Consider the following 27,215-nt stretch of genomic DNA (forward strand, 5'->3'; position numbering starts at 1 on the left):
CAACTAAATATATATTCATATTAAATAACAACAAATATTATAAATACATTATATATAAGTGTCGTGTATATGTATAAATAGTGTAACTGTATAACTACATAAGAAATTATAATAACATTTATCTTCTATCAAGAATAAACAAATTTCTTCTCTAATTGTAAATGTGTGATTTGAAAAATATCATGAATGTTTTATATTAAATAGTGTAGTTTATGATCTATAAATATTATCATATAATTTTTTTTTTAAAAACCATAAGTTTAATTTTTCTTTTAATATGTTTATCTCATTCATATATATAAATATATATAATATTATTTATTTCTTTAAAATTTATATGAGAATCATAACAATAAATCAAACTAAAACATGCATTTCATGCCTAGAGTATATATATATATATATATTCTATATAATAATTATGTAGATAACGGAAATTCTTAGTTTTAAATATTTTTTATTTTTAGTATTAACTTTAACGGAATATTCTTATATTTAACAAAATATTCTTATATTTAACGGTAGTTTATAAACACTTAAACTTAAATAAAATAAAATAAATAATTAAAAAAATTAAAATATGATATTTTTTTTGATATTTTACAGTGATAATTATTTAAAATAATTAAACAAATTAAAATAGCATATTTTTTAGATATTTTACAATGATAATTATTTAAAAATAATAAAATCATACATTTTATAACTTAAATAAAATTTAGTTAAACTTAAACTTAAACTTAAACTCACTTCTTAGAATAATATCATATTAAATATATAATATAATCTACTGTCAATTAGCAATAAATTGTTTTTAAAAAAAAAAACTTGCAAGAAACTTAAATGTAAAATTCATTTATAATATTTAATATGACATAAAAAATATAATATATAATCTCTTGTTGTCACACCCGAATTCAAAAACTAGAACAAACATAAACTTAAACAAAAATAAATAAATTATTTAATTAATAGGATATTTATTTGAAACTTATATGACATTATGTGGATGCTCAAATTCCACCAAGGGAAAATATGGGGGTCTGTCCTCATGTAGCCTCAAGCGATCCGAGCCACCCGATACCTTTCCCTCAGCCCGTGTCTCATAGGAAGACTTAGTAAAGACGCACCAAGAAATCTGAGGGGTCACGCGAGGCCGTGCCACCATCTCGGCATCTCGTGGGGGGCCCGTATGACCCGCTCGACCATGCCTAGGCGCAAGGCCTCGCATCTCTCGGACATGCCTAGGCGCAAGGCCCGCCTCGCTCGGACACGCCCGAGTACGCCTCGCCTCGCTCGGACACGCCAAGGCGCAAGGCCCCGCCTCGCTTGGACACGCCAAGGCGCGAGGCCCCGCCTCGCTCGGACACGCCCAAGCGCGAGGCCCCCCTCGCTCGAACACGCCCCGCCTCGCTCGGACACGCCCTAAGCGCAATGCCCCACCTCGCTCGGACACGCTCCATGTGCGAGGCCCCGCCTCGCTCGGACACGCCCAGGCACGCCTCACTCTCAGCACGTCCATGAGAGGCCATGCCTAGGCCGCACGCACCGTCTCGCGTGCAACATCTTGGCGCGCCCGGCAGCCTCGCGGGGGCATCTCGTGATGGCCTCGTCCGAAGGGTTACGCATATATGGCGACCTCGCCCCAATGGGTCTCGCCCAAAGGACCCGCGTGCGTGATGCCAATATTCGAGGTGGCCCACAAGAGATAAAAAGAATACGAACAAGGTACCTCTAAAGGGGTACGTACATGCCTGCTGTAATGCCCCAAATTTCCTAATAAGGTTTGGGACCTTGATTAGGAGGCCGAGAGGGCCATAATTGATTTACTATAGTATTTAATGATTATATGCATGTTTACATGAATTAAATTATTATATGATGGTGAATTCATACATATGGGCTCATATGTTAACTATGAGGGTAATTTGGTAATTTGGCCACTGTGGGCGTAATTGTATATTTTGGATGTGTGATTGTGATTAGTTAATATAGCCACATTATAAGGCGGATTGGTTCGAGCTAATCGACATGAGACGATCATGAGATGCAAGTGTTCGGTCTAGTCATAACGGGTTTAGTTCGGGGCTCGGGGTGAGTCTCGGGGTGGAATTGATGATTAGAGCATTACCGGGAATTAAAGGGTAATGGGATATGATTTATTGGTATTTGGGAATATTGAGAATAGCGGGAATTAGAGAGCGTTAATTATAATTAACGAGATTAACAGGAAAGGACGGTTTTACCCTCGGAAGCTCTTAGAGGGATTTATTTGGCTTAGGGGCATTATGGTCTTTTGACCCTAAGGATATATATGACTTAGGAGGGCTGTAGAAAGAACAAGGCAAAACAGAGTTCTCCTCCTCTTCAACCCATACACCATCCCTCACCATCTTCTCTTTGGTGTTCTTGAGGCCATCTTGGGGTTTTGAGCTAGGAAATCAAAGGTGGCAGCTAGGGGACTTATTAAAACCATTAAAGGGGACTCAAAACAGGTTCCAAGGTGAGTTCTAGTCATTTACTTCAGGTGGTGCTCTGTTTTCAAGTTTGGTTTTCAGCTTTTGATTCTTGTTAGAAGTTTGGATTCAAAGGGGTTTTGATGGATTATAAGATTGGGTTTTGATGAGGGGAGGTTATGGGTGTTGTCTAGGGGTTTAATTGTATGTTAGGAAGAGGTTTTATGAAGGTTTGAAGGACTGGTTTGAGAAGATATCGCACAGGGGAAAAACTGGTTCGTGCGTGGGCATGTTACTGATCTGGGCTGGGCGCCGCGGCGCAGCAGGGGTGCGCCGCGGCACTTGGCGTTTGGCAGAGGGGAGCCCTCTCTGTTTGAGGGTGCGCCGCGCGGCGCAACAGGGGAGGGCTGCGGCCCTTAAGGTCAATTTTGCCAAAAACATGTTTTTAAGCTTGGGGATTCAAGCCATAGGCCTCGAGGTTGTACCTAGTACCCGGTTAAGTGGGGATTGATGTCCCGGAGGCTAGAAATTGATTTGGGAACTTATGTTGATCATTTTTATTGATGATACCTTATATTTGGTTATGACTAGGTGACCGCTAACGAACTAAAAGTTGATCGTTCTCAAGGGTCGTTCTCTTAATCGTTCTAGCTCGACATTGAGGTAAGAAAACTGCACCCTGTGTATATGTGACATGCATGGCTATTATGATGCATGTTGGTTGATTACTGAGTATGACATGCGTGGTTATTATTGATGCATGTCGGTTGATTATTATGTATGACATGCATGGCTATTCTTGATGCATGTTGGTTGACTATTAAACGTGACATGCATGGCTGTTATTGGTGCATGTTGGCTTGTTGAATATATTGCATATGATGCCTAAGAAACATGTGATTAGGACATGCTTTGTATACTGGGTGTGATATCGTTCAGAGCTTGAGCCTCTGTGTTAATGCATAGTCCTAATTGTACTACTAATATCTGTTAAGTAAGTATGTTGAATACCTTGTTTATGAATATTGGACATGTGATATATGTTTGGTGGCATGGCTTACCTGTGTATGGCGCTAACTTATTAGTCAGAATCGACAATGCTGTCAGATCCGTCTGTGAAGCTGTGACTTATTAGTTAAGTTCACCACGGGCTGAGCACTGGTCGTGTTTTACCGACCTAAGGGTCAGAGGTGGCAGTACGTTGTGAACGCCGGGCCAAATAAAGATTAGATCTAATCAAGGTCGACATTGAATGACTCATATGGGGTATTAATGCTGGACTGACCAGATGGTCAATGAGAACTATAAGCGCTTGCCTGGTCTAAGATCAGATGATTTCAGCCAAGGTATATGACCCCGGTGACCGTTTGTCACATGGCTAAGGGACGTTGTCCATAGTTTCGACTCTAGAGTCGTGAGGAAGGTTATGTTGGTGACTAATCACCTTGCACCTGTCCTAATCAAACTTAAGAGAGAATCACTTATCGGTTAAGCCCTGGTGACCCTATCATCACATGGCTAGAGGGAGGGATGCTCATTATTGTGACTTTTGGCTATTGTCACCTATTTGCTTGGACTGATAGTCCCGAATGGTTATTATGATCACTGTTGATATTATATCATGCTCTATTGTGTTTTCTTGCTGGGCTTTGGCTCACGGGTGCTACGTGGTGCAAGTAAAGGCAAGAGGAAGCTGGACCATCCTCGAGTTGGAGAGCTTAGGTGATGGCGTGTACATATGCAGCTGCTCGTTCGCCACGGCCGAGGTTTAAAGTGGAACTAGGGTTGAACCCTATTTTGCCGCTTAGAACGACCTGTTGTAAATATTTTCTGTAATAAACTCTGAAATTATATTTTCGGGATCCCAATGTATATATTAAACGTTCTAGTGAAACGTTACGTCTTAACCAAAATGTTTAATCCCTAAACCGCTAATCATACTTAGTTCACGATTTTGGCCAAATGACTCGATTAGCGAGTTTAGCACTGTTTGCAAGGCACACCGTAACGGTCCCTGGAGTTGGGGCGTTACACCTGCAAGGATCATGGGACAGGCTTGACACCTGTACCCGACAAATAGTGGCGGTTGGGAATAGTACGAGGAGTGGCTACACCCCCACCACGTCTTTGACACCCGTACAAGGTAAGTAGTGGAGTCATGACTGGGTACAAAAGCTGAGGTGCTCCCACGAACTCTGACCATGTACCAGAGCCAACACCACTAACCCTGGAACCACTCTCCTCTTAATGTACTCGTGTACCATCTGGTCCCCTGGACCACCATGTACCCAGGGCCATTAGAGCCCACTATAAAATGGACTCTAACTCCACCTGAAGGGGGGTTGGAAAATTTACTGTAGCAAGTGCATCTTAGTGAATGAAAATTGATTTCACCATTGTTCTGTTACAATTGTTCTTAGAGTTGATACTTAGATTCTGAGAGTTTTTCTTTGCATAATCTTAGCTCTGTGATTTTTCCGACTTAACTTAGTTGACGAGTTCTCACCGTCAACAGTTTGGCGCCGTCTGTGGGAACGTAAGTTCCAAGCTACTGTTCTACCATTACTTCCAGCAAGAAGAAATGCCAAGACGTTCAAAGTGACTTAGGGAGCCACGAGAGGTGGAGGTCCACCTTAACAGAGTCCAGCTGAAGGCCTCCATTAAGGATCCCCCTCCACCTAGAGAGGTGGAGCCCCCAAGGGACCCTGAGGTTCACGAGGGTGATAGAGAGGCCTCGTCACCGGGCGTCCCGCCTGTAGAGAGTCCTCCAAGAGCACCACCGGGAAATGCTAATGAGTTCCCGCTCCCTAAACCACCACAAGTACCGAACTCTGGCCGACAGGACACGGGCCCCTCTATGCATAGGCACGATAAGCATCCCTGAGTCCATTCCGTGAGCTCGAGTTCAAAATCTCGATTCTATGAAGAAGAAATACGTGAGTTCCACCGTAAGAACCAAAGGTTGGAGACCACCCTGGAGAACATGCAAGAGGTGCTGAATGGCCTATTGCAGGGTAAGTCAAGCATGACCTTGCTCAAGAGGAAGGAGAAAGGCCGGGAGGGGGTAGAGACCACCGTACCAGTAGATGATGGGAGGACCCGACACTCTACCAGTAACACCCCCCGAGCGAAGCAACGCAAACATCCTGAACCACCGAAGCAGGCCCAGAAACCAGAGCCAAGGACCAACGCTGCCCCTCGCAACGAGGACGAGGTCACCTCTAAAAGAGCACCCTCGGATTTACGGGAGGAGCTCAATAAAAAGAGGGCGGGTAAAGGGACCACGCCCCCTATGGCGCCTCGAGAGGGCAAGGGAAAGGCGGATCTTAACCCGTTCGCTTTGAGGGACTCTCTAAGCAAGAGGAGGCAGGACCTGGACACAGAAATGAGGAGCCTGCGAAGCAAGATCGTCACTGCCTCTGGCGGTCAGGCTTTTGAGGAAGAGTTCGACCATGAGTCGTCCTTCATGAGGGAGATTCAGGCCATCCGGCTCCCTGCCAACTTTAAGGAACCCAATATGACCCCCTACGAAGGAAGCACGGATCCAAAGTACCACCTGGACGCATTTAACGACCTGATGAAACTGAGAGGAATTGGTAGTGGAGCCAGGTGCCACTGCTTCGCCGTCACATTGAAAGGACCCGCATACAAATGGTTCAAAAGATTAAGGTCGGGGTCCATCAGGTCCTGGCAGCAGTTTTCTGATGAATTCCTCCAACAGCACCACGCCGTACGGGACTACACGATGTCAGGCACCAGCCTGGCCAATGTGAAGCAAGGGGAGAATGAGAACTTGAAGAGCTACACTCACAGGTTCAATATGGAGGCCGCGAAAGTGGGGAGCCTAACCCGCCGAGAGTTAAAAATGGCCATTACAGCCGGAGTGTGCCCAAGAAGCAAGTTGTGGGACAACATGCTGAAGAGGGAAGTCACTGACTTAGATGACTTCTACGAGAGGGCGCAGAAATACATTCGTGTGGAGGATGGTCACGCAAACCTAAAGGCAGGAAAGGAGGAGTCCAACACGAAGCCCCCAGCTAACGACGGGTCGAATGTAACGAAGAAGAAAAGGGCGTATGATGGGTCGAGAGATGATCAACAGAGGAAGACCAAACGGGGGAATGATCATAGGCAAGCGGCTTACACTTACTATATGAACCTTACAGATACCAGGGAGCATATTTACATCACCAACGAAGATCAAGTTCCCTTCAAAAAGCCCCCACCAATGAGAAAGGACCGGTCCAAAAGGGATCCCAGTAGATACTGCCAGTACCACAAGGATATCGGTCACACCACGGCGGAGTGTATCCATTTGAAGGAAGAAATTGAGGAGCTCATCCGCAGGGGGCACCTAGGCCATTATGTCAGGAGAGAAAGGCCAAAGCCGGAAGACGAGCCTGCGATACCCCAGACACAAGGGTGAGCCCCAGAAATACAGGGAGAGGTCCGAACCATTTTCGGAGGTCCAGGATTTTGGGGGGGACTCTCGGAAGGGGCGAGATAGATATGCAAGAGAGGCCCGACAAAGTCCACCGCCTTGCGTCATGAGCTTGGAACAACGACCCCCGAAAAGCTTCAAGGGGGAAAATGACTCGATCACATTCACTGAGGAGGATGCGCGGGGGGTGCATTTTCCCCACAACAATCCACTGGTGTTGACAGTTCAGTTGGCAAATATGTGTGTGCATCGGGTCCTAGTGGACAATGGGAGCTCGGTGGACATCCTGTATCTCCCTGCCTTGGAAAAGATGGGACTGGGCATTCGTCATCTAAAGCCCTGCCAATCTTCCCTATACGAATTCACGGGGGACTCAGTGCAACCACTAGGGATGATCGAATTGGCACTCACCATGGGGGAGCAACCCCGGTAGACTACAGTCATGGAAAACTTTGTCGTAGTAGATTGCGCGTCGGCTTTCAATGCGGTATTGAGGAGACCATCCCTAAGAGAATTGAAAGCCATAACTTCTATATATCACCTGGTTGTCAAGTTCCCAACTCCAGGAGGGGTCGCTAGTATGAAAGGAGAACAGAGAGAGGCAAGGGAGTGCTACAACACCTCACTCCGGGCGCCTGTGAAACTGCGGGAACCAATGGACATGGTGATACATGAGGAATTACGTGTGCCCGTGGGGAACCCGCAGGAGTTAGACCCTCAATTTGTGTAAGAATCAAGAGCGGAACCAGTGGAGGAAGTAGAGGAGGTTACAGTGATGGATGAACCGTTGAGAAGACTGAAGATAGGGAGAAGCCTGCAAAATGACGTGAAGGAGGAGTTGATAAGGTTTTTGAAGGATAATCTAGACGTATTCGCATGGAGTCATGAGGATATGGTGGGTATAGATCCCAGTGTAATGTGCCACCATCTGAATATCTCCCCAGAAGCGAGGCCCGTTAGGCAGAAGAGGCGGGCGCTAGACCCAGAAAGGTACGCAGCCTTAAAGGAAGAGGTCGACAAGCTGAAGGCCAATGGGTTTATCCGTGAGTCTTTTTACCCTGTGTGGGTGTCGAATCCAGTACTAGTCCCGAAACCAAATGGGAAATGGAGGAGCTGCATCGACTTCTCAAACCTAAATAAAGCTTGTCCTAAGGACAGCTTCCCGCTCCCAAGGATAGATCAGTTAGTAGATGCGACGGCAGGACATGAATTACTGAGCTTCATGGACGCCTACTCGGGGTACAACCAGATTCCAATGAACCCAGCGGATGAAGAGCATACGTCATTCATTACGGATAAAGGACTCTACTGTTACAAGGTGATGCCATTCGGGTTGAAGAACGCGGGTGCCACCTATCAAAGGTTGCTCAATAAGATGTTTGCCAACCAGATAGGAAGGAACATGGAGGTGTATGTTGATGATATGTTGGTAAAAACCAAGAATGCTACAGAGCTCAACAAGGACCTTGGTGAGATGTTTGACACACTTAGGAAGTACCGAATGAAGTTGAATCCCGTCAAGTGCACCTTCGGTGTATCCTCGGGAAAATTCTTGGGCTTCATGGTCAACTCCAGAGGCATCGAGGCCAATCCTGATAAGATAAAGGCCCTGATAGAGATGAGCCCACCTAAGAACAAGAAGGAAGTGCAATGCTTAACGGGAAGGGTGGCGGCCCTTAATAGATTTATTTCAAGGTCAACCGATAAGTGCCTCCCCTTCTTTAACATCCTCAAAGGGAGCAAAAAGTTCGCTTGGGATGAGGAATGTGAAGAGGCATTTATCAAGCTGAAGGAGCACTTGGGGAAGCCACCCCTGTTGGCGAAACCTGAGAAAGGTGAGAAGCTATACCTATACTTGGTAGTGTCTGAACATGCCATAAGCGCAGCCTTGGTTAAAGGGGAGAAGAAGCAGCAACAACCTGTGTACTATATCAGCAAGCGTTTGTTGGACGCGGAGAACCGGTACCCAGAGATTGAAAAGTTGGCCTATGCATTAGTTGTGGCCTCGAGGAAGTTGAGACCCTACTTCCATGCGCATGCAATCGAAGTTCTCACGGATAGTCCTTTAAGGCAGGTCTTGCATAAACCTGAGACCTCAGGGAGGCTGATGAAATGGTCGATCGAGTTGAGTCAATTCGATATCGTGTATACCCCAAGAACTTCCATCAATGGACAGGTGCTGGCAGACTTTATAGTGGAGTTCACCCGTCAGCCGAATGGAGGAAGAAGTGAAGAAGGGGAGCAGTCTGTCATAGAGGAAGAACGAGGGGATCTTCAGGAATGGAGTCTGCATGTGGACGGGGCGTCCAATGAAGGAGGATCTGGAGCTGGTATCATGATGACGGGGCCCGAAGGACACAAGATGTATTGTGCGATCCGGTTTGGGTTTGAGGCATCCAACAACGAGGCGGAGTACGAAGCATTCTTGGTAGGCTTGCGGTTAGCCCTGGAGCTGAAGGTGACACGCCTACGTATTTTTAGTGACTCACAGCTGGTGGTGTACCAGGTGAAAGGTGAGTATGAGGCAAGAGGACCAAAGATGGTCGCGTACCTGGAGAGGGTGAAGGGCTATCTGGGACGATTGGCGAAATACAGCATAGAGCAAATCCCAAGAGAGAGGAACACCCATGCCGATGCTCTCGCAAAGCTGGCTTCCACCAAAGATGGGGATATTCTGGAGTCGATACCTGTGGAATACTTACCTAGGCCCAACATCATCAGCACGAACGTGCACATGGTCAGCGCCCCAAAGGAGTCATGGACTGAACCGATTAAGAGATACCTGGAGGAAGGAACCTTGCCCGCGGACAAAAAAGAGTCCCGGAGGTTGGTGTACAAGGCCACTAGGTACACCTTGGTAGAAGGGGTTCTATACAAGAGAGGGTTCTCGATGCCACTTCTGCGATGTGTGGAAGGGGAGGAGGCGTTGAAAGTATTGCATGAGATACATGAGGGAGAGTGTGGCAACCATGAGAGTGGACCCTCCACAGCTAGGAAGGCCATGAGACAAGGGTACTACTAGCCCTCCATGGAGAGAGACGCGCATGACTTTGCCAAGAAATGCGACAAATTCCAGAGGCATGCCAACTACCCTCGGAAGCCCCCAAATGAGCTAACTAGCATGACCAGCCCCTGGCCCTTCGCTATCTGGGGGATAGACTTGATCGACGCTCTTCCCGCAGGCAGGGGTGGAGCGAAGTACGCGGTGGTAGCAGTAGACTACTTCACTAAGTGGGTTGAAGCGGAACCTCTCGTGAAGATAACGGCCAAGCATATCACCTCTTTCGTCAACAAATCCATTGTCTATAGATATGGAGTACCCTACAAAATTGTTTCTGACAACGGTACCCAGTTTGAGGGGGGAGCTTTTGAGGAATATTGTAGGGGAAGAGGGATAAGGAGAAGCTTCTCTGCAGTTGTACACCCACAGGCCAATGGACAGGTGGAGGCCATTAATAGGGTTCTCAAAAAGAACTTGAAGGCAAAGCTAGAAAAGATGAAGGGAGCCTGGGTAGAGGAGCTACCAAATGTGCTATGGGCCTACAGAACCACCCCGCGCACGACCACTGGGGAGTCCCCATTCTCCTTGGCATACGGATGCGAGGCCATACTCCCGGTTGAGATGCAGGTTAAGTCCCTTAGGATACAGACATATGGGGACGAGGCCAATCGCGTAGCTCTAGTAGAGAGCTTGGACCTGCTAGAAGAAAAAAGGGAGAAGGCACAAATGAGAATAGCAATATACCAGCAGCGCGCAGCACGGTACTACAACTCGAGGGTGCGAGAGAGGAATTTCAGAGTTGGTGACCTGGTGCTGAGGAAGGTCCTCCCCAACACGCGAGACCCAAGGGCAGGGGTGCTGGGGGCGAACTGGGAGGGGCCCTACCAAGTCGCTCAGTGCATACCCCCAAACACTTATAAGCTGGCGCGCATGGACGACACTATCATACCTCGAGCATGGAATGCGGAGCACCTTAGGAAATACTACCAGTGATGCAAACACCCTAGATGATTCGCTACGGGGCATAAAAAAGAGGGGCATGCAAATGGGAAAACTCACTGCAAGCTCAGGCCAAGGTACCTCATCCCGAGTAATGCTAATTTGGACCCAATGAACGTGAGGGAAAAAGAGAATATACCTCAAGTAGGTGAAATGGAGCGCTGTCGAGGTCAAAAGGAGGTTGAAGGCCAAAAGTACCAAATGGTCGAAAATACGCGTCTGCAAAAATAGACAAAAAGGATGTGTTAGCCTCCAAATAGACATACCAAAAAATTACCTCATATGTAAAAAAAAAATGAGGGAAACTATGGCGAAAATGAGGATGTGGGGGATTGAACCCCTTACCTCTTGAAAGAGGAAGGATTCTCAAAACCACTAAACCAAGGGAGTAAGGTGAAATATTAAGCCTTGCATGAAGGCCTATTTATAAGTATCAAGGAGAATAGTCTACAAGAGCACCTAAAGGTCCTCTCCTAGACTGGGGGGCAAGTGTGGATGCTCAAATTCCACCAAGGGAAAATATGGGGGTCTGTCCTCATGTAGCCTCAAGCGATCCGAGCCACTCGATACCTTTCCCTCGGCCCGTGTCTCATAGGAAGACTTAGTAAAGACGCACCAAGAAATCCGAGGGGTCACGCGAGGCCCTACCTCGCTCTCAGCACGCCCCCGCGAGGCCGTGCCACCATCTCGGCATCTCGTGCGGGGGCCCGTATGACCCGCTCGACCATGCCTAGGCGCGAGGCCTCGCATCGCTCGAACATGCCTAGGCACAAGGCACGCCTCGCTCGGACACGCCCAGGTATGCCCCGCCTCCCTCGAACACACCAAGGCGCGAGGCCCCACCTCGCTCGGAAACGCCATGGCGCGAGGCCCCGCCTCACTCGGACACGCCCAGGCGCGAGGACCCCCTCGCTTGGTCACACCCCAAGCGCGAGGCCCCGCCTCGCTCGAACACGCCCAGGCACGCCTCGCTCTCAGCACGTCCACGCGAGGCCATGCCTAGGCCGCACGCACCGTCTCGCGTGCAACATCTTGGCGCGCCCGGCAGCCTCGCGGGGGGCATCTCGTGATGGCCTCGTCCGAAGGGTTATGCATATATGGCGACCTCGCCCCAATGGGTCTCGCCCAAAGGACCCGCGTGCGTGATGCCAATATTCGAGGTGGCCCACAAGAGACAAAAAGAATACGAACAAGGTACCTCTAAAGGGGTACGTACATGCCTGCAAGGATCATGGGACAGGCCTGACACCTGAACCCGATAAATAGTGGCGGTTGGGAATAGTACGAGGAGTGGCTACACCCCCACCACGTCTCTGACACCCGTACAAGGTAAGTAGTGGAGTCATGACCGGGTACAAAAGCTGAGGTGCTCCCACGAACTCTGACCATGTACCAGAGCCGACACCACTACCCCTGGAACCACTCTCCTCTTAGTGTACTCGTGTACCATCTGGTCCCCTGGACCACCATGTACCCAGGGCCATTAGAGCCCACTATAAAATGGACTCTAACTCCACCTGAAGGGGGGTTGGAAAATTTACTGTAACAAGTGCATCTTAGTGAATGAAAATTGATTTCACCATTGTTCTGTTACAATTGTTCTTAGAGTTGATACTTAGATTTTGAGAGTTTTTCTTTGCATAATCTTAGCTCTGTGATTTTTCCGACTTAACTTAGTTGACGAGTTCTCACCGTCAACACATTAATATAAATTTAATAAAAATAATTAATAAATTCTATAAATAAACGTGCTGCTTGTATCTAGTGCATATATATATATATCTTCTATATAATAAGTGTGTAGATAACATAAATTTTTTGTTTTAATGGTTTTTTATTTATTTTCCGTTAACTTTAACAGAATATTCTTATATTTAACGTTAGATTGTAAACCTGACTTTAATTTAAATAAAATTAATTAAACAAATTAAAATAAGATATTTTTGAGATATTTTACAATGATAATTATTTAAAAATAATAAAACCATATATTTTATAACTTAAATAAAATTTAATTGAACTTAAATTTAATATTATATTAAACATATAATATATAATCTTTTGTTATCACTGTCAAATTCAAAAATTAGAACAAACTTAAACTTAAACAAAAATAAATAAATTAATTAATTAAAATAGAATATTTTTAAGATATTTTATGATAATTTAAATAGCTAAATCATATTTATTTAAAAATAATAAAGGCATACATATCATTTTTTTATCTTATAAATTTGTGTGATATTTTGTTTTTTATCAAGTGATTGTAGCTCTTTTTCTTCATCAAAGGACATTGCAGGATACATTAGAAACTAAAATTAGTTGATGCATGTATACTAATGTCTACACTATGACTTTTTCTATTTTTATTTTATTTCTATTATTAATTTCTTTTTAAATATTATTGTAATTTTATATATATGTTATGTATTCATGTAAATATATATGTCAATGTTGTGTTTAGATATCATATATGTAGAGATTGTTGATATAAATATTTAGAGTAATGATATGTATACCAAAATATTACACATATTTACGTGGAAAAAAATTTAACCAATCATGTTTAGTTTAGATGGGTCTCACTAAATTAAAATGACTTGCTGCATAAGTGTGTGTAATATTTGAGTATAAAAAGTATGTGCACATATCATTACTCAAATATTTATATGAACTATAGAATTATAATTCATTTTACACTACAACAATTTTGAGTAAATATTACGTTAAGATATAGCACCGTTTTTTAAAGTGTTATTAATGATTTAGCTCTAAAATATTTGGGGAGAAATATTTAGCGCCAAGTGAATTAATGGCGCCTTTACTTTTCATTTTTTTTATTATTTTACACAACACTCTCATTCTGAATATGGGTTCTCTCTAAACGCCTAAATCCCTTCATTCTCACCATTCATTTCATCGATTCTCTCTAGCCTCCACGAGAGCGTGCTCAAACCACACGGCGTCGTTCTCCTCCACCGGCGGTCAGATTGGTCTACTCCAACATCACGAAGTCGCTCTCCACCCCATCAGCTCGACTTAGCAAACATCAAAGGTATTCTTTCTTGTCCTGACCTCACTCTGGTAATGGTTCCTACTCTTCAGTAAATGAGAGAGAGCCCTAAGCCGCTGCCCTCTCCTCCTCTCACTCCTATCCGTTATTCTTCTTTTTCTTGGAAGAATAGGTGACGGGGCCTGGCGGAGGCAGAGGCAAAGGCGAGGTCACGGGTTCGACGATGCGTGGGTCTTCTTCTCCTCAGCACACGACGGAGGCGAGATCTGGTATGTTTCCTCTCGACTTATTTTTGTTGTTGATGGTTGGTTCATGGTAGTCGAAGCCTTAGAATGGGGTATTTTAATTACTGTGTGTTTAATAATCTTATAGGTTTTCTTCATAGTATATGTTTTGTCTTTCATTTTAGTTATTATATGTGGATTTTTGAATATGAGTATGAGTTTAATGAAGTTTGAATCTGGGTGTTGTTCTTCTTTCCTAGTCACTCATTCCATTGTCATCTTTCTGGCCTCCCTCCCCCGTTCCAAAACCTCACCATTCATCTCTCAATATTGCTCCATCAATTTTGATTTCTGCAATTTTTTGTCTCATGTGTATATATAACTATAATATTGTGATTATTTGTGGGAATTTTGGTTTAAATTAGGGATTGAATATACTGTACTATGTTTGAAGCAAGAAAGAAAGTTTGTGATGATTTTTTGTTCTTAATCTGATTGTGGTAATAATTTTTGTTTTCAAGTTCTCTCCCTCTTAATGTAATCTGTCATGATTTTTAGGCTACACTTTCCTAATTGCAAATGCTGCAAGGGTGAGAGCCTTCTTTGGATGCCCAGTTGATGAACGCAAGGACTTTCTGCTGCAGATGATGTATAGTCCTCAGGACTGTTGAGGTACTTTGTAAAATTGCAGATAAGTGAGTCTAGGCTTCAAAAGTGATGTTAATTTAACATACCATAGTTGCAGCAAGAATAAAAAATAATAATAATTCAGTGTAACAAACATTTATAGTTTTTTCAGATGACTGTGTTCGGTTGTTTTGATTATCAAGTTAATAGATAGAATCATTTTCTAGTTGATGGCTGATGATACTTTAAACTCTTGTTCATTCTGAAACATGAATCTGGGCTGTTTTTTTTAATATTAATATAGATAAATGTGCCTTGACAAGGCTTTCTTTTAGAACATAAATACGCATGACTTGAGTCATATGGTAGATAATAGATATGCATATACATATTCACAAACAGTCCACAGCACAAACAAGCAAATTATATATGAGCCAGAGCCTCTGAATCTAGATTGGTTCCATTCTCCTGAAGCTTCTGAATCTGGTAACTGACAGATTGTTCCTTCCACATGTCTTTGTCCAGATAAGTCTCGTAAAAGGTAACTTCACCATTTGTTTTTGCAGTCAAAGCAGCACTGCTCCTAGTTCCATAACGACCCTGCAGATAAGACAAAATCCCATGTTATGAACACTGACTTTTTTTATGGAACACTAACTTTAATGCATGTAAATGCAACTTTTAAACATAGACTGAATGAGTGAGTCAATACTCACCAGTGGGGTGTCAACTTCAACTTTTAAACATATATGTTTACTCTATCTTTATTTGCCAAAAGTGATGCAGTGAGGTTTAAAGTTGTTTATTGTAATCTCATCTTGAAAATTAAATTGGCAGGTAGTTTATTAAGTGTTTGTATCGTTTGTTTCCATTTCATAAGATTCCATCCATAAATGTATATAAGTTATATTTTTGAGTATTGGACAGTCCATAATTTTTTCTATAACTTGCTTTGTTTCTGGGTGTTTCATTCATTTGCCTTGAAACTGTTTTATTAATTTACTACAAGAAATTTTTTGGGTGATATTTCTACTAAAGACCATAAGAATGCCCAATCGTAGTGTGAACAGAATTGAAATGTCCTTGAAGTAACCATAAGTATGGCATGATTTAGATTTTCAATTCTTTTTATCTTAATAGCTCAACCCTTTTGACACTTGCCTGCCTCCTTTATTGAGCGAATTTTCAATTACTTCAAGTGACTATTATGGTTCTAGACCAAGAACTTGATTTCTCTAATGTGTTTTCTGTTTGAATCTTGTAGTTGATCCCTATGGCTTCAATCTTATAGCCTTGTCTCTTCATTGAAGTTATTTCTATCTTTGCTTACTTTCAAAGAAGTAGAAATAAAGACACCAACTGTGCCAGTTTCTTCTTTCCTTTTCTTTCTTTTAATTTATTATTATTATTATTTTATTTATTAAAATAATTTTTATATGGATTTTCCATTATTTATGTGGATTAATAATATAGTTGGTGACCTCCTTACGTTTTAGCCAACCTGTGAAATCTTGAGTGATACCAAGTAATTAACTGGAATTTGATTACTCTTGAAGTAATATACGTGAAACCTTGAGTCAACCTGTTCAATGAAACTTACATTGTCAAAGAGCATTTGTGATATTGACCCTTCTTTTTAAGACATAAAAATTGATTCTTTCTATTTGTGCAACAAAGTTTTGATGCCTGATTAAAACTTACTGTACTGATCTTTGAAATAAGAACAGTATAAACTCTTTACTGTACTGATCTTTGATTTAGGATTAAAATATTTTTTTTTATTTGATTTCCATCTTTTCTTGATGCTTTTCTGAACATCAAAAGCTTCTTTTAATTTTGGTTTATGGGTGGATTTTTTATTTTTATTTTGTTTTGGTATTCAGAGAGATGAATGTGATCTTCACAAGGTTTGCGAAATTAAAGCCTTGAATAAGTCAGGGGTGGAAAAGGCTTGGAAGATTCTTGAAAATGTGGCCAAACAGATCCAACCCATTATGTGTAACCACAAATGGCGTGTCAAGCTTCTTTTTGAGGTCTGGTATATTGTTGTCTTTTTCTCTAGTAAGTTTTTTTGGAGCTTATTTTGGTAAAAAGTTGCATTTTTGTTATACCAATTTGCTTTTACTGTGTTTTATATACAAGTATGAACAACAGCCCAAAAAATCTGTCTCTTCTGGGTCTGAATGTAGGAGGTGTTCTCTGCTTTTTCTTTTCTACTTGACTATTATTAGTATTCATTGAAAGGCTTAGATGGGGATAAAATTGGTCTCAAGAGTCAAGACAGTCCATGGTGGTAAAGCAACTGTATATGAACCTATCATTTTTAATATCTATGTTAGTTCTCTGTTTCTCCCTTTTATGGAATTATTGTTTGTTTGGGATTGATCAAGCAAAGATTACAACTTGATGATGTAAAATATATTTTGTATTGGGTTTATGAAAGCTGATAGTTTCATAGCTTTTGATAATGTAGCTTTGGTTAGTTTCATAGCCTTTTATTTTGTATTTGATTACCCTCTTATAAAAGATAAGTTTATTTATTTAAATTACAGTTTTGGTTTCGTTTGGTGCTTGTAGTTAATTCTTAAAATAAATTAGCTATTAATGGTTCTGTTTTGAGTCTGAATTATGTGAGAGATAATAATATTGATGTTGTTTTCTCTGTTCTTTTGACATTTTTTTATTATCAATTTTATTATGTAAATTGGTGAACAAATATAATTGATTCTCTTCAACAATCAAAAATGTATTTATAATCTATTTGTGTGCATTTTTTTTTTGAATTTATTTTAAGTGGGAATGTTTCTCTGCTTTGTCCCAAGATCTTCTATTCATGTTTAGTTTTGGTATTTGGGAATTTCAGCTATGCTAATGAAATATAAACACGGATAAAGATATGGAGTTTTGCTTTGCATAAGTCATTCATTAGTCTTGTAAATCAAAATGCATTCCATGCCAATCAGATTCGTTTTGTTTATGAATGTCCTAAAATTGTGCCTAAAATATAGCTGTTTATTTGAATATTTGTGGAAAGGGATAATGCTGTTTATTTGATACAATGAAAGACCACATTCTGAATCTCCTTGTAAGATCTTAACAAGTTTTTCTTAAGCTATTTTTGCAGCTAATGTTACTGATTGAGGTTCACTAATTGATTATCATATCTAGCATCAAGAAAGACTACATGCTAACATTTTCTTGTGCTATAGTGACAACTTCTTTTATTCATACATTTTTCTTTTTTGGGAGTTTCCAACTTTCATGTTTCAGCTATATTAGGATTGATATTTAGTTAAATATAATACTAATATGTTTCAGTCACTACACATTGTATGTATGTATGTACGTGTGTATATGGTTTTTCTCTGTTTTCTTTTGATTAATTTTTAGTCATTTTATTCAGCTCTCATTTTGCTCATTTTTTGTGGAAAAGTTTGTAATTATTATGCAACTTATATGAGCATAGAAGAGGTCTCGTTGACTCACTGGATTAGAGAGTGATAGATGCCAAGCTTTTGAACTATTACCATACTGTTTATTTGACTAAATTTTGCAGTGTTTTAAAAAATTTCAGAGCAACATCATGAGGAGGTTTGCCTTGGAAACCTGAGGAGATTTCAATTTAGAGAGCTTCAGATGGCAACAAACAACTTCAGCAGCAAGTATACTTGGTTGGATGATGAATTGAAGGATGGAGCAAGTTTCATGCATGGTTTATTTTTGTGTATTTTGTAATGTTTCTGTTTTTCATTTTTAAAGTAAAAAATGTTCAAGATTATATTACTTTATTATGTTATGCTTTCAAATTTAAGTTAGAACTAAGATCTCATGAATTAGACATATTCATGGTTTGAATTAGTTATTGATTAATGTAATACTTGTGGTTTATCAATCTATTGAGAATTACATTTTATGATTAATTTTGATTTTTTTTTATCAAAATACAATAATGAAAATATTTTAATTAAAAAAAAACCTTATAAGTATACTTATCAAAATAAAATTTAAAATATATTATCCACACTAAAGTAACAAAATTTTATTACTAGACTTTTAATATGTTATGATTTAGAAACATATTATAAGCGTAAAAAATCGTTATGGTTTATATAATATAACAAATTAAAAATGTTATCAAAATAATCAAATGTAACAGTTGAAAAGTGTTATGAAAAAAATACGATTAAATTTCAAATTTATAACCAAAAACTCTATCTAAATGTTATTATTTCAATATTATAGCACCTAAAAATGTGTTATTGAATAGTTTAAGATAACATCGAACATAACATTCAAAAACTGTTATAGAAAAGACTGGACTTTTAATAACAGGGGCTATGTTAGCATTTTCAGAAGTGCTATCAATAGTCCCGGATAGCAGTTTTTAAGTGTTATGAATACTGTTTTTTCTTGAAGTGTTATTATATATATAATATTTTTAAAACAACAAACTAAATTTTATCAAAATAATAGACAATGTTTACTCAACCAAAACTTCTACTAGTATATATATAACTGTGAGGTAGTCATAAATCACTTTCTTTAGATATTTGTGGTAAACCATGACTAGGTTAGTGAGACTTAATACACACCTACCCACCAATATTAATACTCTTCTATTTTTCTTTTCTTTCTCTTATATATGTTTTTGTGGTTGTGGTGGCAAAGTTTTCTAATTAACTAAAGCTGACGTTGTGCTTTCGTGCCCCTAACTAAGCTCCCTCCTTTCTTCTCACCAACCCCCATCTCTCTCTCTGAAACCCATCGCTTTTGACACTCAACTAGTAGTATTATTTAGTAATAAAAAAATAAAATAATAATCCTACGCGTTTCTATCCGATCTTCATATTAGCAGAAAACTCCCACCCCAACTCACAAACTTCCCACGTGTCATAATCTCAGCCGTCTAAAACAAGACCAATCGAACGGCCATTCTCTTCTGCCAACTAACACATATGCCTACCCACCCAACTCTCAATGTGCTGATATGACTCTTCTATATAAAGAACCAGTTGTAGGTGAGCCAACTCAGGAAACATTTTCACTTTGTCTTAAAAGCTGAAAATTTTCCTTTCCACCATACCAAATTTACCTATTTTTTCTACATTACAAGACACCTCTCTTTTTTTTCCATTTGGTTCATTCACATAAACTCGTATATACACACACATACAATATTTATTCTCATCTGGGCAATATCGATCGAGTTTATTTAATATTAATCCTTTTTCTTTTTTGAAAAAATCCTTGTATCTATTTTGTGGGGCACATTTTTTCCCCCGGTGAAGAGTATGGAACTTTCTAAGGAAAATAACAACGGATCATCATCGTTGGAGTTTTGTAATAGCACCACCACCACTACTACAGTGGGTTATGATCCGTTGAATTGGACGGCGATGGCTGACTCACTCAAGGGTAGTCATTTGGATGAGGTCAAACGTATGGTGAACGAGTACCGCAAACCGGTGGTCCGACTCGGGGGAGAGACGCTGACCATATCTCAGGTTGCGGCTATAGCGAACCAGGAGTCGAACCAGGTTCATGTTGAGCTGGCCGAGTCAGCTCGGGCTGGGGTAAAGGCCAGCAGCGATTGGGTCATGGATAGCATGAACAAAGGTACGGACAGTTATGGTGTCACCACCGGATTTGGTGCGACCTCCCACAGGAGAACCAAGCAAGGAGGAGCCCTTCAGAGGGAGCTGATTAGGTACGTATAGTTATTTGTTAATAACTTGATTAACCTTTCTTTTTGGTTTAGCTTAATTTATGATAATTGAGGTTGTCATGCAATATGATTGACTTGTTATTCTAACGTATTATTATTATTATTATTATTATTTAGTGTGGTTTGGTATAAGTTCTTCATGCAATTAACATGAATTTGGTTGATTAAGATTTATAAGCCACGAGGATTATGTATAAAGGGTGTTCCATAAATATGGAGTTGGTGGATTCTTAGTGATCTACCATATACTTTTAGATCTCCGTGATTATTTATGTTTATTTATTATTATTTTAAAAGAAAAGAAGTGTTTTGTTAGGAAAGTAGTGGGGAGAAATACAAAATATAATAATGGGAAAATTATTTCCAATTATTTTGGTTTGTGGATCCGAGGTGGACATCTATATATTGATGCCATTAATGACACTATATGACTTCTGTATAGTACGTACGTAGCCTTGATTATTAGTTAAAACTGTTTGAGACATTAATTTATTGATAAAGTTGCCCTGATTATAAGCACATATGAAATCTATTTTAACTACCAAAAGAATAATTGCTTTCACTAATTGGTAACTCATAAAAATTCTAAGGTTGTTGATTAACAAGTGATTTTGACATTTTTTTTAATTAAAAAAGTTCTGGTACTTGAAAGAGAAAAGTACAGAGAAAACTATATTCTCTATGTGATATAAAAATAATAATATTTGCACCAAAATTAGGTTAGGTAAGGTTGATAGTTTTATTTAATTAATTAAATTTATTTAAGATAAGATTTATTATTTTAAAATACATTGAGTCAATTGGTGTAATGTTTTGATATGAAATTATAGTGGGATTGGTATTGAATTATTATTAACTGTGATGAGTTGTCCTTTTATAGTAATTGCTATTGTGAAAAATACGAGAAGATAATACATCCTATCCTGCCTATGAGTTCATTAAATATGTGCTCATTGAGTAGAAATTAATACAGTTGCATAGTAATATGATATATATACAATAACACGAAAAATATTTTGATTGTCATTGGCCTGATAAAACAAATAGCCTATGTATGATATTACACCTTTCCTCGTCGTACATAAAATGTCTCAAGTTTGAATCACCCTCAAAAAAACATTCATATTACATAAATACATAGAAATTATTAATATGAACAGACCGTGATTAACAACCCATATAATAATGAAATAATGTTTAATTTATGTATGAATGTGTGGTGCTTATATTTTAAATATATTCATTTATAATTAAATTGAGTGAAAATTAAGCATTGACCTGTTTCATTGACACGACTTCTTCCTTATTGAAAGTTAAACAAGTAAGGACGAAATTCTGTTAATTTTGATATTACCTATTTTGCTAGATTTTTCTTTTAAACCAAAGATTTGAAGTGAACGCATTGTTTTCAAACTAAGATGTGAAACACAATAGTCACCTGCTTCCGAAGAGAAAGACTTGTTTTCGTCTAATTTTGGTTAGAAATTAAAAAAAAACGACGAAATTGTGAAAAAGAGAGACAATAACATGCACTGATTAGAAATTTGTGGTACCTAAACATACCGAATAACAAAACAAAATTGTACGCCGCACACTCTAAAGTTAGTATTCAAAAAGTATTATTATAGGTGGAAAATTAATATATGTTTATATATAGTAAATATTATTATTTGGTACCTGCAAAGTATCATTTTGGTACCCTTTGTATTCAATAATACTCATATGGTACCATGTATTTTAAAATCGTACATATTTTGTACCTAAACTCAGATTTGATAGATAAAATTTTGTCAATTTAATCAAACTGCTGTCAATTATGTAAGTTGCAAATTTAAATTTAATTACATAATTACATATAATTAATAATAGTTTGATCATTTTGACAAAAAAATTTCTATCAAATCTGAATTTAGGATACGATTTTAAAATACAGTGTACCATATGAACATTATTGAAAACAGAGGGTACCAAAATAATACTTTACAAAAATATGGTACCAAAATGAGTATATTTCCTTATATATAAACATATACTGCGTTGAAATATGAACAAATAATTAAATAGTTAAAAACATATATTATTTAGTTTTTTTTAATAAAATATATTAATTAGTTGAAAGATGTACAGAACTCCACCTAATTCGATCTAGACAGGAATTCCTATCTACCAATACCGGGTTTATGATATTGGTTGTGTTTTATTCACTAGTTATTCATATAAAGAAATAATAAATATATATAATTTGTTTTTTTTAATTTAATTAATTAACGAAAACAAAATTTTTTGGTGTAACAGATTCTTGAACGCTGGAATATTCGGTGTCGGAACAGAATCATGCCACACACTGCCGCACTCTACGACGAGGGCGGCGATGCTGGTGAGGATCAACACCCTCTTGCAAGGCTATTCTGGTATTAGATTTGAGATTTTGGAAGCCATAACAAAGCTCCTTAACAACAACATTACCCCTTGTCTCCCACTCCGCGGAACCATTACGGCCTCTGGGGACTTGGTTCCCCTCTCCTACATTGCTGGGCTTCTCATAGGCAGGCCTAATTCCAAAGCTGTTGGGCCCAACGGGGAGATTCTCACCCCAGCCGAAGCCTTCCAAAAGGCCCAAATCGAAAGCGATTTCTTCGAGCTCCAGCCCAAAGAAGGTCTCGCCTTAGTGAATGGCACCGCCGTCGGTTCCGGCTTGGCCTCCGTTGTCCTCTTTGAGGCCAACATCTTGGCCGTACTTTCAGAGATCATGTCCGCCATTTTTGCTGAAGCCATGCTTGGAAAACCTGAATTCACAGACCATTTGACCCATAAACTGAAACACCACCCGGGGCAGATCGAAGCGGCAGCGATAATGGAGCACATTCTGGACGGAAGCTCAATACTCAAAGCAGCTGCGAAGGTTCAAGAAATGGATCCTCTTCAGAAGCCCAAGCAAGATCGATATGCTCTCAGAACGTCGCCCCAATGGTTGGGTCCACAGATTGAGGTAATTAGAACTGCGACGAAGATGATCGAGCGAGAGATTAACTCCGTCAACGACAATCCATTGATTGATGTTTCGAGGAACAAGGCTCTCCACGGCGGAAACTTCCAGGGTACGCCGATCGGTGTCTCCATGGACAACACTCGCTTGGCTTTAGCTTCGATCGGGAAACTCATCTTTGCTCAATTCTCAGAGCTCGTCAACGATTTCTACAACAACGGGTTACCTTCTAACCTCTCCGGTGGAAGAAACCCTAGCTTGGATTACGGATTCAAGGGTTCTGAGATCGCCATGGCTTCTTACTGCTCTGAGCTCCAATTTCTGGCAAATCCAGTCACCAACCACGTCCAGAGTGCCGAACAGCACAATCAGGATGTGAATTCGTTGGGTCTGATCTCATCGAGGAAGACGCAAGAGGCGGTGGAGATTCTGAAGCTGATGTCGTCCACATTCTTGATAGCGCTCTGCCAAGCCATCGATCTGAGGCACATGGAGGAGAATCTCAGGAACACAGTGAAGAACACAGTAAGTCAAGTGGCAAAGCGAGTCTTGACAACCGGTTCCAACGGCGAGCTTCATCCGTCGAGGTTCTGTGAGAAGGATCTGCTCAAGGTCGTCGACCGCGAATACGTCTTTGCCTACATTGACGATCCCTGCTTAGCCACATATCCACTGATGCAGAAGCTGAGGCAAGTCCTGGTAGAGCATGCTCTGGAGAACAACAATGGCGAGCAGGAGAAGAACGCAAGCACCTCCATCTTCCAAAAGATCGCGACGTTCGAGGCTGAACTGAAGAATCTCTTGCCTAAGGAGGTAGAAAACGCCAGAATCGAGATCGAAAATGGAAAATCGGCGATTCCGAACCGAGTCAACAACTGCAGATCTTACCCAATTTACCGATTCTTGAGGGAAGGGCTTGGTACCGGATTATTGACCGGCGAGAAGGTTCGGTCTCCTGGAGAAGAAGCCGATAAGGTTTTCACAGCCATGTGCCAAGGACAGTTGATCGATCCTATTCTTGCTTGTTTGAATGAGTGGAATGGTGCCCCTCTTCCAATAAACTCCGAATAATTTTATTTAATCTATTAATATATATGGTTTTGTAATTTTCACAGTTTTAAAATGATATTTTTTTTCAAATGGTACCGTGGATTTTATTTTACAGGATTTTATAGTAAAGACACTAATGAAAATCCTGTAAAGAATAATTTGTTATTGTAAGTGTATTTTTTTCTTTCTAAAATTGAAAACTTGGAATGTATTTGCTTAAAGACACTTATGAAAGTGTAGGTTTCACTGACATTTTTTTCTTTCATTCTATATTTCCAAATATCTAGATACAAGGTTATTTAAATAAAGAATAAATAAAAATTTTGCTATTACTGCCCAGAGCACTCACAATGATGTTTTACTCTATTTTTTAAAATACATCCTCAAAACACATATTTTTCATAAGTTTTACATTATATTATATACATGAGTTTCTCTATATATTTCTCAACAACATTTAAATATTATATCTTTAAACATATTTTATTAATTAAAGCAAAATAAAATAACTGAAAAAGAAAAAAGAAATAATAAATATATACTAAATGAGAGGGAAAACTTATAAAGAAAAATAATAATATTAAAATATTATATGAAGATATGTAAATATTATGTAAATGTAGATATGAATTAATTAGAGTTTATGCATAGCTATCATAAATATATATATAAAGGAGCTGAGGTAAGATTTTTTATGAGTTTTAACTAAATATTATAGAGAAAGTGTATTACAAAATACATCACCAAAACATATTTTTTTATAATTTACCTCAAATTTTTATATTATACCATACACCAATTTTTCTATTTTTTTTCTACATCATTTAAATATTATATTTTTTAAAAGGAGAATTCTGACGTCCCTCACAAGACCGAGTCTTTCATGTGGGGCCCAGATTTTTGTCAAGTGTCAATTTTAGATTGGTGTTAATTTGTTGACTTTTTAGTATTTTTACTTGGTATAACCGGTTGTATAATTGGCCGTATTTTTTTTAGCTGACACAGTTTAAATAAGTGGGGGTAGAAGCATAATTTTAGATCCAATAAATTGTACAATTGAGGGTTTTATAGTAAATTTATATAGGAGTTGGAACTTATTTACGATTGTGGATACGTAACTATTTGAATGCTGCTAAGTAACTATTATAATTGACTTACACAAATGTATAATAAAATAACGTAACAAAAACTGAAGTTGTTTTATTTTTTTATGCAGTATAAGAAATGAATATAATGTGGTGGAAAGTTTTTAATATTAATAATAATTTTTTTAAAATGTATGGATTATTGAACGACACACCGCATTACTATTTAGTAGTTAATTTTTACATGGACTTTTTATTTTGCATGAATATTGGGCATATTGGTATATGTATTAGCCACTTAAGAAGTTTCATTCTGGTAAGTAACTTTTGAGGGTTTGTTAAGTGAGAAAATTAAAGTACAACGCAACAAGAACATATATTTTAGTGTTAGTTTGTACATTTTTTTTCTATTAAGTTTCAATGCTTTGGTTTTTGTTTGAAGTCATTTTTCTTCAAGTATTGGATGACTTCATAATCTACGTCTAATTATGTGTGACAATATTTAAAGAAAATAATAATACTTGGCTTGTGTTTTTTTTTTTCTAGTTAATTTAGTGGAAACAAAGAAAGAGTAATAACATTTAGGAGATAATGGTTGTAAAAATAATCACTAATACACTCCTTTTGGTTCAGCTGAAAGGCATAGTGAGATATGTGAGTTAAAGTGCACACCACATTTGGTGGCTTAGGTGACGAGGAAATTATTATTTTGTTATTGATTGCGCTGAAGATGAGGTCAACCAACTGAGAAGTGTCGATTGTATGAGTATGTCGTATTGGATGCAGTAGGACGTCCCAAATCATGCTTTTGTACTATTTGCTAGAGTGATTGTAAACATAGACACCCTTCTGGTTTAGTGGTAATACTTTTTTACTATACGATCACACTTGCTTGATTCTTGTATCTAATTGCAAGTCTTTTGGGGATCCTAAGAGTATGTAAATTGTCATTTTGCTACCACCCCTTATGTCTATATTCACAACCTTCTCTCCATGCTCATCGTAAGTCATAAATGAACTTACAATGAGTACATAGACAGGTTAAAGAAAGTTAGATATTAAAATTGAATCAATAGAATCTTAATTTCTAAATTGAAGGACTTACTGATCCTGTAAGAAGGTTGTATACAACGCACTGTCCTTCGTCAAACACAATCATGGCAAGGTTTCCATTTGCATTTATAAATTTGGAGTTTGTTCATTGTGGAAATGGGAGAGATATTGGTTCTATATGGCAATTTGGAAGTGAAACATGGCATAGTAGGTGTGTTGGAATCTTGTCTCTCTGTGGGTGGTAAGCACAATTTTATTTTCCAATATTGCCTACTACACAAGCTTGTTTTGTTTCCAATTATTTGTGTTGTGGCTCCCCCATTTATTGCTTAAGTTTATGTGATTATAAGGATCCTTGAAAGTTTGTTATGAAAATATTATTGGTTATATTATTATTTTAAGCTAATAACAAAGCTTAATTAGTGCAGTGAGCAATTTTAGAATATTACTATTAGGATTATATGTTTTTTTGCCAACTTCGGAAACAACGAATCTTGTAGTTTCATTCAAAAACAATTATGACCCCCTTGAGGAAATGAAGTAGGCCACTTATAT

The 27,215-nt window shown here is 39.2% G+C and overlaps 1 protein-coding gene and 1 long non-coding RNA gene across 2 annotated transcripts; both read left to right on the forward strand.

Moving 5' to 3' along the window:
* Positions 1 to 14,107: 14,107 nt before the first annotated feature.
* Positions 14,108 to 14,987, forward strand: LOC133794577 (uncharacterized). The gene is made up of 2 exons (XR_009875264.1): positions 14,108 to 14,179; positions 14,693 to 14,987. It is a non-coding gene; the product is annotated as an uncharacterized LOC133794577 (long non-coding RNA).
* Positions 14,988 to 19,788: 4,801 nt separating this feature from the next.
* LOC133798602 (phenylalanine ammonia-lyase 1-like) lies at positions 19,789 to 24,787 on the forward strand. The gene is made up of 2 exons (XM_062236998.1): positions 19,789 to 20,468; positions 22,782 to 24,787. The coding sequence occupies exons 1-2, from the start codon at positions 20,053 to 20,055 to the stop codon at positions 24,541 to 24,543; spliced, it is 2,178 nt and encodes a 725-aa protein (XP_062092982.1). The 5' UTR covers positions 19,789 to 20,052; the 3' UTR covers positions 24,544 to 24,787.
* Positions 24,788 to 27,215: the final 2,428 nt, after the last annotated feature.

The sequence above is a fragment of the Humulus lupulus genome, chromosome 8, assembly GCF_963169125.1.
Source record: "Humulus lupulus chromosome 8, drHumLupu1.1, whole genome shotgun sequence".
Taxonomy (NCBI): Eukaryota; Viridiplantae; Streptophyta; class Magnoliopsida; order Rosales; family Cannabaceae; genus Humulus; species Humulus lupulus.